This window comes from Triplophysa rosa, linkage group LG11, assembly GCF_024868665.1.
Source record: "Triplophysa rosa linkage group LG11, Trosa_1v2, whole genome shotgun sequence".
Classification (NCBI taxonomy): domain Eukaryota; kingdom Metazoa; phylum Chordata; class Actinopteri; order Cypriniformes; family Nemacheilidae; genus Triplophysa; species Triplophysa rosa.
The window spans coordinates 179,046-195,314 of record NC_079900.1 but is presented as its reverse complement, the minus strand read 5'-3'; the positions used below and the strand labels follow the sequence as shown (position 1 = coordinate 195,314).

General features: G+C 40.4%; 2 protein-coding genes across 3 annotated transcripts in view; both read right to left on the bottom strand.

Moving 5' to 3' along the window:
- The window catches only part of LOC130561094 (GTPase IMAP family member 8-like), a 37,596-nt gene that overhangs the window by 17,716 nt on the left and 3,611 nt on the right, over positions 1-16,269 (bottom strand). The window contains exons 1-2 of one of the 2 annotated variants that reach the window (XM_057345218.1): positions 15,311-15,569; positions 13,913-14,593 (exon numbers count right to left, since the gene is read on the bottom strand). The exons of the other annotated variant lie outside the window; for it this stretch is intronic. Coding sequence (XP_057201201.1) covers positions 13,913-14,593; positions 15,311-15,503 — 874 coding nt within the window. The 5' untranslated portion in view covers positions 15,504-15,569. Of the gene's footprint in view, positions 1-13,912; positions 14,594-15,310; positions 15,570-16,269 lie in introns of those variants that run through there. 2 annotated transcript variants of the gene reach the window in all.
- LOC130561129 (golgin subfamily A member 6-like protein 22) lies at positions 3,167-5,243 on the bottom strand. Its single transcript, XM_057345275.1, has one exon. The coding sequence runs from the start codon at positions 5,203-5,205 to the stop codon at positions 3,982-3,984; it is 1,224 nt and encodes a 407-aa protein (XP_057201258.1). The 5' UTR covers positions 5,206-5,243; the 3' UTR covers positions 3,167-3,981.

Here is a 16,269-nt window from a genome sequence, read left to right as displayed (position 1 = left end):
ACAACAAAACACACTGTGAGCTTTCTCAACACGTGTAACTTCAGTGAAATACAATAACTAAACGACAAGATGATGATCACTGAAGACAGTTTGAAAACACTACACACATCTGCTGAAGTCACTCTTACCCAAACTCTGCGCCATCGCCATTTCAGCCACCGGTCAGCTGTCCTGAAAACTCAAACCTGTGAGACTGTATATGACAGCTGTGGACATTTCATACAGAATACTGTACAACACTGAGGAGTGGTTTCCAGTAAGGTCCTAGACTGAAATAAATGCTAGAGCTGTCAATCCTGAAAACAGCTTACACTGATATATCTTTAAATACATCAGTGATTGATGCCCGTTTTTTTGACTATATCAGATTGTTTTGACGACCTGTTTACATCTTATTTTAAAAGCGACCTGTATCTGATATCTGCATTTACACTATACTCAGCGAAACAACTCAAGTTAAAAGTACTGACCAGAAAAAGAAGAAACGTTTTAAATACACCGCAGAACTATCAGGGGTAATGACATTTTTTTGTCAAATTTGTATTTAACATTATTAAATCAGTTGTTGGCAAATGTTTCCTTTAGTAAATACATATGTTGTACCAGCAATATAAAAAATATCATGTGGTAGTAGTTTGCATATGTCAACTTGCACAAGAGAGTACTGGAACCTTTTTCTCCCACTTCAAACACTGGCCCTTTCATACAGAGATTGCAGGCGTGAAGTGTGCTGGGATTTGTTCCTCTGTGTGCATATAAACATTAAGACACGTGACGTTAGGCTACTGTAATGTAATGTTATATGTTTTAATCGTGAACGTAGCTGTCACTGTAAAGGAATTTCCCTCGCACTGTTTTTAGGTCAATTGTGCAGTTTGCTTTTATTACAACTTTTCTTCAATTATTAGTGCCAACTACATCTAAATAAACTCTGCTGATGGGGTTATTATTATGTAGCATTTGTTGTTTATTAAATGTTTAATTATATACTTTGATGTATTTATTGGTAAATGCAGAACAACGACCAACAATAAGAACAAAAGGTAGGCTTCTTTTCTCCTTTAATGAGAGAAGGATTAGCCTATGTTCAGCCAGATTATGCTACATATAAAATAAACATAAATATGAAAATGAATAAAAGCAAACTGTTTGTGTCTGTAGTGCAAATTAAAAAGGAATGCAGCAGAGTTCTAACAAAGTAAAAATGAGTCTGTATTTTTGCAACTACAATATAAGAACTACTCTTGTAGTCTTTGGGGACTTCAACATCCACCTGGAGAATCCTGCTGACCTAAGGGACTACCAGTCACTACTCTCCTCTTTCTCTGCTAGTGTTACCACAGCTAAAACGTCTTTCTATACCACCAAGGTGAGCAATGCACATAACACTCGACAGCTTTTCAAGACATTTAACTCTCTTCTTTGCCCCCCTTCTCTCCCCCGCCCACTTTATCTTTGACTGCAGAAGACTGTATTTTTCACTGAGAAAACATCATCCATCAGCAAGCAATTCTCCTTTCAACCAGGTGTCTTCCTACCTGTCCCAGAACAAACTACTGGATGACAAGCAGTCTGGCTTCAAAACAAACCACTCCACTGAGACTGCAATGCTATCGGTCACAGAAGCACTGCGGCTAGCCAAGGTGGAATCTAAATCCTCGGTCCTGATTCTGCTAGACCTATCTGCAGCGTTCAACACTGTCAATCACCAGATACTGCTAGCAACCCGGTCATCTCTAGGAATCTCAGGCCCTCCTCTCCGCTGGTTCAAATCCTACCTCTCCGGCAGATCCTTCAGGGTGTCATGGAGGGGCTCGCCGTCCACTGCTCACCACATGATCACTGGGGTCCCAAACCAGCGGCGTCTTGTACTGCCTTCTCATAAGGGCAGTAAATCTCTTTCCCTCTCATTCTCATTCACAACTCCTTCCTGGTGGAATATTCTTCCTAACTCAGTCCGGTCAACCACATCTCTCACAACATTCAAAAAAGTACTTAAAACCATCTCTTCTGTGAATACTTGACGAACGAAAAAAAAAAACTTCCTTGAAGTGACCATGGCATGTACCCTTCACTAATGGACATCTAAAAGGACCCTTTGCGAAGGGATTCAGGTGTTCACTTTCGTTTGGAACGCCCCTACAAATGGCGTCCCCTTCGCGAAGGGCCCTTCAAGGGCGCATAAATGCCATTTGGAAAATGCCCACAGTGGCTGAATCCGAAATGGCATACTCAATGAGTAGGTACTCAATTTCAGTAAGTACCTACTTAATGAGGGATAAATGGGTATGTACTGTTTTGCCTGAATGGGTGTAGTATGCATGCGATCGGCCGCCATACGCCATATTGCCTTTATTGTGTGACATAATTCTTCTTCTGTTCCTTTTCAATGTACATTTTTCCCAAGTGGCTTTACAGGAGCAAATAAGAAAAACAGAAAAACACAGAAAGGTAAAACACAGCACAGTGCATGGTGTTTATAGACCAAGCAAGATCATTATAATAAATAATATCTAATAAATAAATAAATGAATAAATAAATGCAGTCTCCCGGTGAGCAAGCCAACACTGCACTGCTCTGCTGTGGCGAGGAACCCAAACTCCAATGATGAATAATGGAGAAAAAAAAACCTCTGGAGAAACCAGGCTCAGCCGGGAGGGCCAGATCTCCTCTGACGTGTCATAGCTGCACTCAGTGACCCCGACCAAAGCCACCGAGCAACGTCACGAAGAACAGGGAGAGCCGCAAGATAGGATTGAAGAACCGCAAGATAGGACTGAACAACACTATAATTCAGGTAAGACATATGTGACCCTGGATCACAAAACCAGTCTTAAGTAGCACGGGAACATTTTTAGTAAAAGCCAAAGATAGGTTGTGTGGGTCAAAATGACTGATTTTTCTTTTATGACAAAAATTATTAGGATATTAAGTAAAGATCATGTTCCATGAAGATATTTTGTAAATTTCCTACATTAAATATATAAAAACTCAGATTCCAGAGTTTTAAACGGTTGTATCTCAGCCAGATATTGTCCTATCCTAACAACTCATACATCAATAGAAAGTTTATTTATTCAGCTTTCAGATTATGTAAAAATCTCAATATCGAAAAATTGACCCATAAGACTGGTTTTGTTGTCCAGGGTCACACTGAAATTCCTGGATTCGTTGTCAGTAAGTGTAACAAAGTTCAATAAAACGGAAGGAAGGAGGCGGGAACCGGCGAACATTAACAAACTTTAATTAAAATAAATAAACAATAATCCAGCAAATAAAAGGCCGGCAGCCACCTCACTGTCGACTGCCGGCCACACAAACATAAACAAACTTAACATTTCCGGGCCCGGTCCTCTCTCGTCGGCAGTCCCGTCGCTCGTCCTCTTATGCTCCCTAGCTCCCCGTGAGGCATGCGGCCCGGTGCGCGTACAGCTGATACTCATAATCACTCACGCCACCGGCCCCGCCTTCCTGCCCCACGGCTCTCGTCCCGCCTTCCTCGCTACAGTAAGTAACCGTGACATTGTGACTCTGTCCTGATTGGTACCATGTCACAACGTTGCGGTTACCTACTGACAATGTCCAATTACGTTGTGGCAACGAATCCAGGAATTTCACTTTTCCAGTTGTCACAACGTAACTGGTTACGTTGCCACAGCGAAAGTTTGGTCGCCAGATTACGTTTCAGTTGCGTAATAATCACATGATATGTTAGCTGGGAGGCGGGGACTATATGTAGTGACGTAAATCTGCGGTGGTTCAGGAATCCGACTAGGGACGACTCGTTTGCGTGATTCAGAGTCGACTCCCTTTTTCCCAAGCCAATAACTTTATTCATTCACCTGCGGATTTACAACTTGGCAGACTGCTTACTTTTCAAACACGGCAACATTACACACTAATGTCATTTACATGATCTCATGTGATGCACTCTTTAAAAACTAGATTTTCACCACAGGTGGACTTTGACATTAAAGATATTACATAATGAAACATTTGGATTTTCTTTGTAAGTCTTCTATCTGTTTTTTCAGCCTTTTAACCTCTGCACTTTTTTCATTTTGTACGAGGTGATATATGTTTTTCAGTAATTCCTCTTGTTTCTGACGTTCTTCCAGCATCTCTTTGAGTTCTTCAACATGTTGCTCATTCTTCTCTCTGAACTCATTCAACTCTTCTGCTTGTTTTCTGGCTTCATCTTCATGTTTCTTCTTCATCTCTTTTATTCTCCGCTCATGCTCCTCCTTTATTTCCTTTCTCTCTTCCTCTTCTCTTTCTTTTCTCTCTCTCTCCTGGGTTTCTCTTCTCTTGATCTCTTCTTGTTGTTCTCTTTTAATATCATCAATTCTTTTCCTCCATCTCTTTCTCTCTTCTGCTCTTCTCTCATCATCATCTCGTCGTTTTCTCTCCCACATCTCATTTCTCTTTCTCTCCAGCTGCTCATAACGTTTCATCATTTCATTTTTCTTCTCTTCATACTCTCTCTCTTTCTCTTCTCTTTCTTGTCTCAGTTTCTCTCTCTCTTCATCTCTCTGTCGTCTCTCTTCTTCTCTCTCTTTCTCAATCTTCTGTCTCATTTTCTCCAGTTCTTCTTGTTTTTCTCTCAGTTGTTCTTCATGTTTCTCTCTTCTCTTTCTCTCATCTTCCTCTCGTTCTCTCATCTGTCGTTTCTTGTCCTCTTCCCATTCTCTCTCTTGTCTTTCAATTTCATCTTGAGTCTCTTTTCTCTCATTTTCAGCTTCTTTTATTCTTCTCCTCCATTCTTCTCTCTCTCTCTCTTCTTCTTCATGTCTCTTTTTCTCCTCAGATTCTCTCTTTCTAATCTCTTCTTCTTGTCTCTTTTGTAATTGTGTTATAATCTGTTCTTGTTTCATCTTCTCTGGATCTTGTCTGTATTTCTCTTCTCTCTTTCTATCCTCCTCTTCTCTCTCTCTCTGCTGTTGTTCATAAAGTGATCTCTGATGTTCAATCTCTCTCTTCATCTCTTCTATCTTCTGAAGATGTTCAGCTCTTTGTTGTCTTTCTTCCTCTATTTGTTTCTGTTTCTCAAGATCTCGTTTCTGTTGTTCTGTTTTCTCTTTCTCTTCAAACTCTTTTCTCAGAATTTCCTTCTGTTCTCTGAAGTTTTTCTCCATCTGAATTCTTTCCTCGTCTGCTCTTCTCTTCTCTTCTTCTAATCTCTTCATCATGTTCTCTTTCTCCATCTCATATTTGAAAATTAATTACTCTATATGAGTCTGAATTTCTCTCTCTTTCTCTTTCAGTATTTCCTCCATTCTCTTTTTAATGCTCATCTCTGCCTCTTCAAACATGCTGTTAGTGAAATATTGACCCTGTTTTATTGTTTTCATCTCTTCTATCATGTTTATCAGTCGAGTCACTTGAGTTCTGTCGTGTGTTTCATTGTTATTAAACGCCAGGAATCTGTTTCCACAGTCTCTGATCAGTTTCTTCAGTTCTTCAGAACCGTCCTTCACATAGTCTTCTATAGATTCACCCTTAAGATCATCTCCTCTAGTGAAGAGAACAATAGTGAACTGTGCAGCTTTTGTACCAAAGATTTTCTTTATCAGATCTACAGTGTCTGACTCCTCTCGAGTGAATCTACTGACACTCAACACAATGATGAAGACATGAGGTCCAGGTGATGACAGTGACACACATTTCACTATTTCATCAATCACTTGTTCATTTGTCAGTGTTGTGTCAAACAGTCCTGGAGTATCAACAACAGCTACTGATCGACCATCAACTTCACAAACTTCTTTCTCACAAACACTCGTCACTGACTTTGACCTTGATTTGCTCTCAAATTGTTTTCTTCTCAGAATTGTGTTTCCTGTTGCGCTCTTTCCATTTCCTGTCTTTCCAATCAGCACAATTCTCAAACCCTTCAGATCCTCCTGTTCACCTTCAGCACCTGAAACATGTTAAAAGTTTACACATTAGGATCTTATTACACAAAGTCCGTTTACATTTTTAAAACATACATTTCAATAAAATTATACGTCACATATGTTTGCTGCAGATCTTCTCAAGTCCACTACATCTCTAGGCCATCAGATGGTGCAAAATGCTCTGCCTGATCATGTACTAGTATCTTTACACATGACTATCTTTTCTGCACATTCTATCTTTCTCTCATTGTTCCAAGGTTACCACAGCGAGCAGGATGCAGCTCATGGCCTGACCTGATGGTAGAGCGGAGACCTGAGCTGAGATGATAGATTGCTTCCTGTTTCCTGCATCGCTGCCGGCAGCTTGTTTGTATCAGTGCTCTTATCACTTCGCTCTAATATTAGTGTATTTTATTTTCGTTAATTATTATTGTCGTTGCTAACTTATCCTGATATCTCAATAACCCTGTTCCTGTTATTTACTTGGAAGAGTCTAAACTAAAAGTGATAGTTAACTTAACGCCGTTAGCATAGCAATAGCGTGTTAGCTTGCTTTCTGTTCACACTGTGGAATATCATCTTGCCTCTGGTTTGTCTTGTGTGCTAACTGTTTCTCTTTTTAAGCGAGTATACTACGATCCATCGAGCAACCTTGGTAAGTTGGAATTGCACTGCAAATCCGGTGAGTTATGGCTTCTATTCCTATTATTGTTACTTGCACCTCATGTCATATGTTTAGGTTAGCCTTCTCTGTCAGCTGCGGGGGCTTTATATGCGATAAATGCAGGGAAATAGTTAGGCTGACAGAGAAGATCTTAGAATTAGAGTCTCGCATCCAATCTTTATCTGAGGATAGTAAGAGTTTAACGACGATAGAAAACACTTTGGATGAGAGCAACATTAGCGCACACAGCTCGGTTCCGGTTGAAAATCCTCCGCAGCTGGGAAACTTCGTGACTGTGAGACGGCGTAGTCGCAGGACAAAACATCACTCGACCGTTACGATTACAGTCTCGAACAGGTTTGCCCCGCTCAGTGACGCACCGACTGAGAAACCTGCTGAAAGTGCCCTAGTTATCGGTGATTCTATTGTTCGGAACGTTAACATAGAGGCACCAGCCACCATAGTCCAATGTTTACCGGGAGCCAGAGCGCCTGACATCAAGTCAAATTTAAATGTGCTGGCTAAGGCTAATCGTAAATTCAGTAAGATTGTCATTCACGTCGGCACAAATGATGTTCGACTCCGTCAATCGGAGATCACAAAAGATAACATTAAAGAGGTGTGTGAGCTCGCAAGCATGATGTCAGACACTGTAATATTCTCTGGCCCCCTCAATGCTTATCGTGGTGATGAGATTTATAGCAGATTATCATCACTAAATGGCTGGTTGTCTGAGTGGTGCCTGCAGAATGATATAGTTTTTATAAATAACTGGAAGAGTTTTGAGGGCAGACCTGACCTGTTGAAACGAGATGGTCTCCATCCCTCCTGGGCTGGGACTTCCATCCTGTCTAGAAATATGGCAAAAAGTCTTAATGCTAATGCTAAAACTTGACTCGCTGGGGCCCAGGTCAGGGAGCAGACAGTATGGCTTAACCAACTGTCTGCTTGCCGTCTCACGTCGCAGAATACACAAAATGTACAACATGTAGTAATCCGTTCTCCCAAACATCACAAAATAGAGACTGTGTCTGTCCCCCGGATTAGCAAACATAAAATAATGCGTAAACCTCTTGAAAGTAATTTAATAAACGTTAAACAAACTAAACATGAACAAAATACAGATAATCAACTGTTACGACTCGGATTGCTAAATATTAGATCTCTCTCTAATAAAGCACTTTTTGTTAACGATATGATAACAGATCATAAAATAGACATGCTCTGTTTGACAGAAACATGGCTAAAACCAGATGATTATATTGCTTTAAATGAATCTGTCCCCCAAGATTATTATTATAAACACGAGCCTCGTCTAAAAGGCAGAGGGGGAGGTGTCGCAGCACTTTACAATAACTCTCTTAGCATTTCCCAGAAGTCGAACTCTAAATATAATTCTTTTGAAGTCATGGTTCTTCATGTTTCAACACCTAATACTAAAGATAAAACACTTTTTAAATTGATTCTAGCTATTGTATATAGGCCTCCAGGGCACCACACAGATTTTATTAAAGAATTTGGTGGGTTCTTATCAGAACTAGTACTGGCCGCAGATAGACTCCTTGTCGTTGGTGACTTTAACATCCACGTAGATAACGTTACAGATGCCTTAGGAATGGCTTTCAAAGACACTCTTAACTCCATGGGCATTAGTCAACATGTGTCAGGACCCACTCACCTTCGTAATCATACTTTAGATTTAATACTGTCTTACGGTATAAATGTGGACGACGTTAAAATCCTTCAGCAGAGTGAAGACATTTCGGATCATTATCTGGTATTATGTTTGCTTCACTGGCCTACGGCTGCAAATAAAACTCATTGTTACAAATATGGTAGAACAATAACTTCAACTACCAAAGATGCGTTTCTCGATAATCTGCCCGAATTGTCTCAAATCATGAGAAATAACGTTGAAGATCTTGACATTACCACTGAAAATTTTAATTCCACCTTCTCGGTAACGCTAGACAAAGTTGCTCCACTACGTTTAAAGAAGATTAAAAATGGCAGCCCCACACCGTGGTATAATGAACACACTCAGGCTCTAAAGAAAGCGGCCCGAAAAATGGAGCGCAACTTTAAGAAAACTAAATTAGAGGTATTTCGTACAGCATGGAAGGATAGTATTCGAAAATACAGGAAAGCCCTAATAACTTCTAGATCCGCCTACTTTTCATCACTAATAGAAGAAAACCAGCACAACCCTAGGTTTTTATTTAACACGGTGGCTAAATTAACAAAAAATAAATCGTCAGTGACTTCTGATCCTGTATATCAGCATAGCAGTGATGAATTTATGAACTACTTCACATATAAAATCCAAGATATTAGAGAAAAAATTATAACAATGCAATCAGAAGTGAAACCCGCTGAACAAACTAACTACAGCGCCCTTAAGGAGAAAATGCAATTATTTTATACCGTAGATCAAGATGAGCTGTCTAAAATTATTAGATCATCTAAATCAACAACATGCATACTAGACCCTATACCTACAAATCTACTGAAAGAGATGCTCCCAGAAATTATAGATCCTCTTCTTGGTATTATTAACTCATCTCTGACATTAGGACATGTGCCTAAAGCATATAAGGTGGCTGTTATAAGGCCCCTTGTCAAAAAACCCCAACTCGACCCTAGAGAACTAAGGAACTACAGGCCTATATCGAATCTACCTTTCATATCTAAAGTTCTGGAAAAAGTAGTTTCAACTCAATTATGCTCCTTCCTCCAAAGGAATGACATCAATGAAGAATTCCAGTCTGGATTTAGAGCATGTCACAGTACAGAGACTGCTTTGATCAGAGTTACAAATGATCTGCTATTGGCGTCTGACCGAGGTTGTATCTCGTTATTGGTGCTGCTAGACCTTAGTGCTGCATTCGATACCATTGACCACAGCACACTCCTACATAGACTCGAAAATTATGTCGGCATTAAGGGAATAGCTTTGAAATGGTTTAAATCTTATTTATCTGACCGTTTTCAATTTGTAGCAATAAACAATGAGGTGTCACGCAAATCGCAAGTCCAGTACGGTGTACCACAGGGCTCAGTCTTAGGGCCTCTGCTCTTCGCATTATACATGCTACCTCTAGGAGATATAATAAAGCGACACGGAGTTAGCTTTCACTGTTATGCTGATGATACTCAACTTTATATTTCCTCGAAGCCTCATGAAACACAGCAGTTCCATCGAATAATGGAATGCATAGTCGATATAAAAAACTGGATGAGTAACAACTTTTTATTACTGAACTCGGACAAAACGGAAGTGTTACTTATTGGACCGAAAACTGCTATAAGTAACAACCAAGAATACTGTTTAACTATTGACGGATGTTCCATAAAACCCTCGTCGTCAGCAAAGAATCTTGGCGTTCTATTCGATAGTAATCTGTCATTTGAGAGCCACGTCGCCAACACCTGTAAAATTGCGTTTTTCCATCTTAAGAATATATCTAAACTACGTCATATGCTGTCAATCTCAGATGCAGAGAAGTTAATTCATGCATTCATGACATCAAGACTAGATTACTGTAATGCACTGTTAGGTGGTTGCCCTGCAGGCTTATTACAAAAACTCCAATTGGTCCAAAACGCGGCAGCTCGAGTTCTTACACGTACAAAAAAGTATGAACATATTAGCCCGGTTCTGTCAACCTTGCACTGGTTACCTATAAAGCATCGCGTTAACTTTAAAATCTTGCTTATTACCTATAAAGCCTTACATGGTTTAGCTCCTCAATACTTGAATGAACTCCTTTTGTATTACAGTCCTTCACGTGCATTACGCTCTCAGGCGTCCTGTCAGTTGGTAATACCTAGAATTTCAAAATCAAGTGCAGGTGGTAGATCCTTTTCCTATCTAGCGCCTAAACTTTGGAATAGTCTTCCCTGCACTGTCCGGGAGGCAGACACACTCTGTCAGTTTAAATCTAGACTAAAGACGCATCTTTTTAATCTTGCATACACTACTCTTCCATAATATAAATCTTCAGAGGGTTTAGGCTGCATTAGTTAGATCAACCGGAACCAAAAACACAACTGATGTACTTGTTGCATCAAAGAGTACAGAACAGTACTCTACTCTCAGCCAGTCTTGTCTCATTGTTCCAAGGTTACCACAGCGAGCAGGATGCAGTTCATGGCCTGACCTGATGGTAGAGCGGAGAATGGGAAGTGGGGACCTGACAAGAGCTGAGATGATAGAGCTGGATAAAGAAGGACGCGGTCTCTTGACATGTCTTCACCACAAAATTTCAAATGCTATTAGATTATTAATGATAATCTTAAACTATAATTTATTTTATTATTAAGTTTATTTATTTTATTTAGCCTTGTTGTGCAAGTTCTCTGGAGCTTGTGCAGAGGCAGCAGCTTTTGCCAGAGGGGAACTGGAATCCCCTGGTTGGGCCTGGGTTCTCCTGAGGTTTTTTTTCTCGATTAGAGTTTTGGGTTCCTCGCCACCGTTTGCATACTGTTTTTGCACTATCTGCCTGACCGGGGGGGCTGCTTTAGAATCTTAAAGTTTTACTTAATTAATATTGCATATAGGAATTTATTATCTGCTATATTTGACCTGTGCTTCTCTCTCCTTTATCCTAAATGTGTGCTCTCACTGAGCGTGTGTGTGTGTGCATACTTGTCTGTGTACGTACGTGTGTGTGTGTGTGTGTGTGTGTGTGTGTGTCTGTGTCTGTGTGTGTTGGTGCGTGTGCGTGTTGTGTGTGTGGAGTGTTTTGTGTGTGGGTGTGTCTGTCTTCTGTGTTTTCAACCTTTTCTTGTTTTTGCAGGTACAACTTTGATTATTTTGCTTGTAGTCAATGTGTCTCATGTACAGCTGCTTTGTAACAATGAAAATTGTAAAAGCGCTATATAAATAAAGTTGAGTTGAGTGAGTTGAGCTGGATAAAGGACACGGCGACTTGACAAGACTTCACTACAAAATTTCAAATGCTATTAGATTATTAATGATAATCTTAAATCTATACTTTACCTTATTAGTGAGTTTACTTATTTTATTTAGCCTTGTTGTGCAAGCACTGTTGAGCTTGTGCAGAGGCAGCAGCTTTTGCAGAGGGGAACTGGAATCCCCTGGTTGGGCCTGGGTTCTACAGAGTTTTTTTTTCTCGATTAGAGTTTTGGGTTCCTCGCCACCGTTTGCATACTGTTTTTGCACTATTTGCCTGACCGGGGGGGCTGCTTTAGAATCAGAATTTTAAAGTTTTACATAATTAGTATTGCATATAGGAATTTATAGTCTGTTTAATATTTGACCCGTGTTTCTCTCTCCATTATCTTTAATGTCTGTGTGTTGTGTGTGTGTGTGCGTGTGCTCGTCTATGTGTCCGTCCATGTGTCTCTGTCTATGTGTGTTAGTACGTGTGCATACTCTGTGTGTGGAGCGTTTGTATGTGGGTATGTCTGTCTTCTCTGTTTTCACCTTTTTTTCTTGTTTTTACAGGTATATAACTTATAAGAAGGGTGACGCCCAAAATGGCCGACTTACGAACACTGGGTACAAAGGGACACATATGAAAAACATCTTCAAAACAGTTTAAAACCATAGCTAAAAACATTTAAAACAATAAAACTGCTTATAACTTTTGACCATTAGCTGGCGCTGTCACCAAATTTCTATGGGGCGAACAAGATGTGCCAATGATGATACGTACAAACTTTCAGGTCAATACACACAGTTTTGCAGTGTCAATTTTGAAGTCAATCAAAACATATTTAACGTTTTGTTTAATTATAAGGCCACTAGGCGGCGCAGCCCCACCATCTTTTTTGTGTGTTATCAAACTCTGCCCATAAATCAATGTGTAAAATTTGGTGAATATATCTCATTTCGTTTAGAAGCATATACAATCAGAAAGGGAAAAAAATAAACGGGCTGAACTTTTTTTGTTGCATTTTTCGGCCATTTACCATGGAAATTTTGACATTTGGCCTTTAATATTTGGTAAACCAAAACATTTGGTAAATGTTTTTGTAGCGAGGAAGGCAGGACGAGAGCCGTGGAGCAGGAAGGCGGGGCCTGTGGCGTGAGTGATAATGAGTATCAGCTGTACGCGCACCGGTCCCACGGCTCTCGTCCCGCCTTCCTCGCTACAGTTCTGTTTCCTCTGCTGTTTTTTTCTCGATCGGAGTAATGGTTGCAAAGCTATTCGCGATTGTTTTTTTGCGCTAAATCACATGACAGGCAAAACCGTAAGGCAAAACCTGGCATGTTTGGTATCGTTGGAATCGGCAATGATTAAATATAATATTAAAGTAAATGTAAATGGCCTGTAAATATATTTCCTCACCACTAGGTGGTGCTGACTTGACACTTTACGAGCTCTCTCAGGGCATTGTGCTGACCGTCAACGGCCAGTTCTGTGCATTTTAATTGCTCGAAAAGAGGTACGTCCATTATCAGCCTACCGACTGACTGTCAAATAAGTTATGGCTGGGACTTCCTGTGACAAGGGAAAATCACAGGAAGTCCCACTCGCAACCTATGTTACAGGAGCCTCGTAGGCTTCCATTGGACAGTACTGTAAAAGGTAGTTTTTCAAGACTGTAACAAAAACTATTCCAGAAAAAATATGGCCCGTAGCATACCCAAAACAGCCAAGCCTCTTCTCCGACGGGGCGAGGCGCTGAGTGAGGCAGCAGTTGAAGATCGCCTTCAACTCCGCCTCGCCAAACTCAGACGACCTCGCCACCGTCGAGAATGCCCCGGCGAACTCCCGGTTACCGTAACTCCCCTGACGGAACCCCAGCAGCAAGTGGGCTTGGGCGGCCCGCGAGGACGACGCCGTGCCATCCATTTTACTGCCCGCTGGGTTCTGAATAGGCTCGGTCATTCTGTCACGAACTGGCAGAAAGAACCCAATAGCAGGCAGGCAGTTAAGGGGTTAACAGATACCTTTTATTAAATGAACAAAACAAAGGAAAAACCCACGAGGGGGTATCAAACAGAAACTAAACTAAGAAACAAACAGAAAACAAAAGACTTCCCACGAGGGGGCAAAATGAAAACAAGAACAGTAAAACTAAACTAAAAGACACGACCAAACGTCTTAAATAATACAATGAACAAAACTCACAAAACACGAACAGGACCATGGGGACCGTGCTGTTAAAAGAACGGGTCCTTTAATAAATGGATAAAGTGATAAATAATCTGAGAGCGCACCTAAATCCGGGTTGGTTTCATATTCACGTGAACTGTGCCACAGTTCCAGGCCAACCAAACTCAGACCACCTCCTTCAGGTAGTCTTGAGTTCAGTACCCTGGTGGGCACCCGGGTTCGCATGACAGCTTCTACATTTTCAGTTTAAAACATGACTCACCATATGAGCTGATCTTCTCCTGTAACTCATTGATTCTGCTCCTCATTTCACTCAGTTTCTCTTCATATTTCTCCTCAGTTTCTTGTCTTCCTCTCTTCTCTTGAGCTCTGACATACATCTGAAGTGAATATGGTTCAGTCTTCATGTTCTCTATGTAATACAGCAGCTCTATTGATTTTGCCTTAAAGTTTTCATGTTCTTTTAAGCCCATGACTCTGTATCGTCCTCCACAGAGACGGATCAATCTCTGACATTCATCGTATGATTCTACAAAATCTGTCACATTTCTGTCAACGGTGACATCAGACATGAAAATCATCATGAAGTGATCGCTGGAGTAAAATATCTTCTGGATCTTCTCTATTTCTTCTCTGTGTTCATCAGTCAATGGACCAACAGGAACGATGATGAGAAACACATGAGCTCCAGGACCACAAAGAGACACACAGTTGAAAGTCTGACACATCATCTCTTCATGTGAGAGTCCAGTCAGAGCTGGAAGCTCAACAACACAGATCTGACGTCTATGTATCTTCTCTTCTCTCTTCACACACACTGATGAGCTGAATTCTCTCGGATTTAAAGCTTTTTTCAGTTTTCCTCTCAGAAGTTTGGACATGAAGACCTTCAGTGTTGCATCAGCTCCACACAACACCACATTCAGCCTTGAGCTTACACCCACTGATGATGAAAAACACATTTTGAGAAAAGTATGACTGTCAAAAATAAAAACAAATTTTGTACAAATGGTTGATAGATGGCTTTTTGGACGTTACTCGTCATTAAAAAATATTATTTTTTAATGAAATATTTTTTAGCTTTGCAGTCAGTTATAAAACTGTCTGCTCTTTCAAATGAAACAAAGCATTGTTATATATGTGAGGGATAATGTCCAGGCAGCCGGTTGTTATGGTAGAAATAATCCTGACAGTGTGATCAGGTGAAGCGGAGGGTCTTGTGTCTCACTGAAGGGGTTTATTTCACAATAACATCCTTATGCTTGTACATTATCCCGCTTATTACACGCCTACTTGACACATGAGAAAAAACTGGACATGAAATGTGAATCTGAAATATTTTATTAGCTCATTTTTACTGAATGCCGACCTTCCGCGGGGAAGACTTTCGGTTTTAAAGTAAGAAACGACGTTCAAATCTCACGAACAGGCAAATTGATTAATCATTTGTAAATATAGTGTCATATATGTTATTAAAAGACATATTTATATTTCATTTGTCAAAAAAACCTGTAAAAATGATTTGCTGCATCCAGGTTACCGTGTGATATTAGTTTTGAGCGGTTGTTATCTGGGAATAACGAACCTGCAAATGTCGCGACTGACCGTGTAATAAATAAGCTGTAGTGATATTGATAAAAACACAATCTTTAATACTCACAATAAGCACTTTGAACACTTTCTTCATCTCTTCCCTTTTTATGGCTCTCTGTAGGGTTTTCATCATGTTTATGAGAGGAATCTTCTTCCTCTGATCTCTCCATCAGCTCTGGACCGACAGATGTTGCTGAGATCTCACATCTGAGATATTCATCAGGTTCTCTCTTCTGTATCTCCTCTATTCTTCTGAACATCTCAGAGAGACATGCTGCTTGTCCTTCATCAAACTGAAGATGTCCTCCTCCACACTCCTTTATTACATCAGTAATACATTCATTCATTCTCTCAGATATGCTCATGTAGCTGTGTGTTTCTTCATCTGTAGTCAGAACTATTGTGCGTTTTATGGCCTGATCACTGAATTCTTTCAGCACATGTTTGACTCTGTGTTTGTCCTGAGCACTGAAGTCATGATGCTGCAGTATGAGAATGATGACGTGAGGTCCTGGATGAGACAGATACACACACTCTCTCAGTGTCTGTGTGATGTGACGGGATGAGAGGTTGTGCTGGAGCAGATGAGGACAGTTGATGAGTGTCATGTGTTTTCCTCGGACTCTCTCACAGCACTGATGATCATCTGGAGGAGATTCACTCTCAAACGCTGATCTATCTGTATTCAGCACTATTGTGTGTTTCTCATCTGTCGTCAGCACTTATTGTTGTTTCTTCATCTGTAGTCAGCACTATTGTGTGTTTCTTCATCTTGTAGTCAGACTATTGTGTGTTTCTTCATCTGTATCAGCACTATTGTGTTGTTTCTTCATCTGTAGTCAGCACTATTGTGTGTTTCTTCATCTGTAGTCAGATCTATTGTGTGTTTCTCATCTGTAGTGCAACTTTATGTGTGTTCTTCATTCTGTAGTCAGAACTATTGGTGGTTTCTTCATCTGTAGTAGCACTTTGTGTGTTTCTTCATCTGTATCAGACTTATTGTGTGTTCTCTTCCTGTACGTCAGC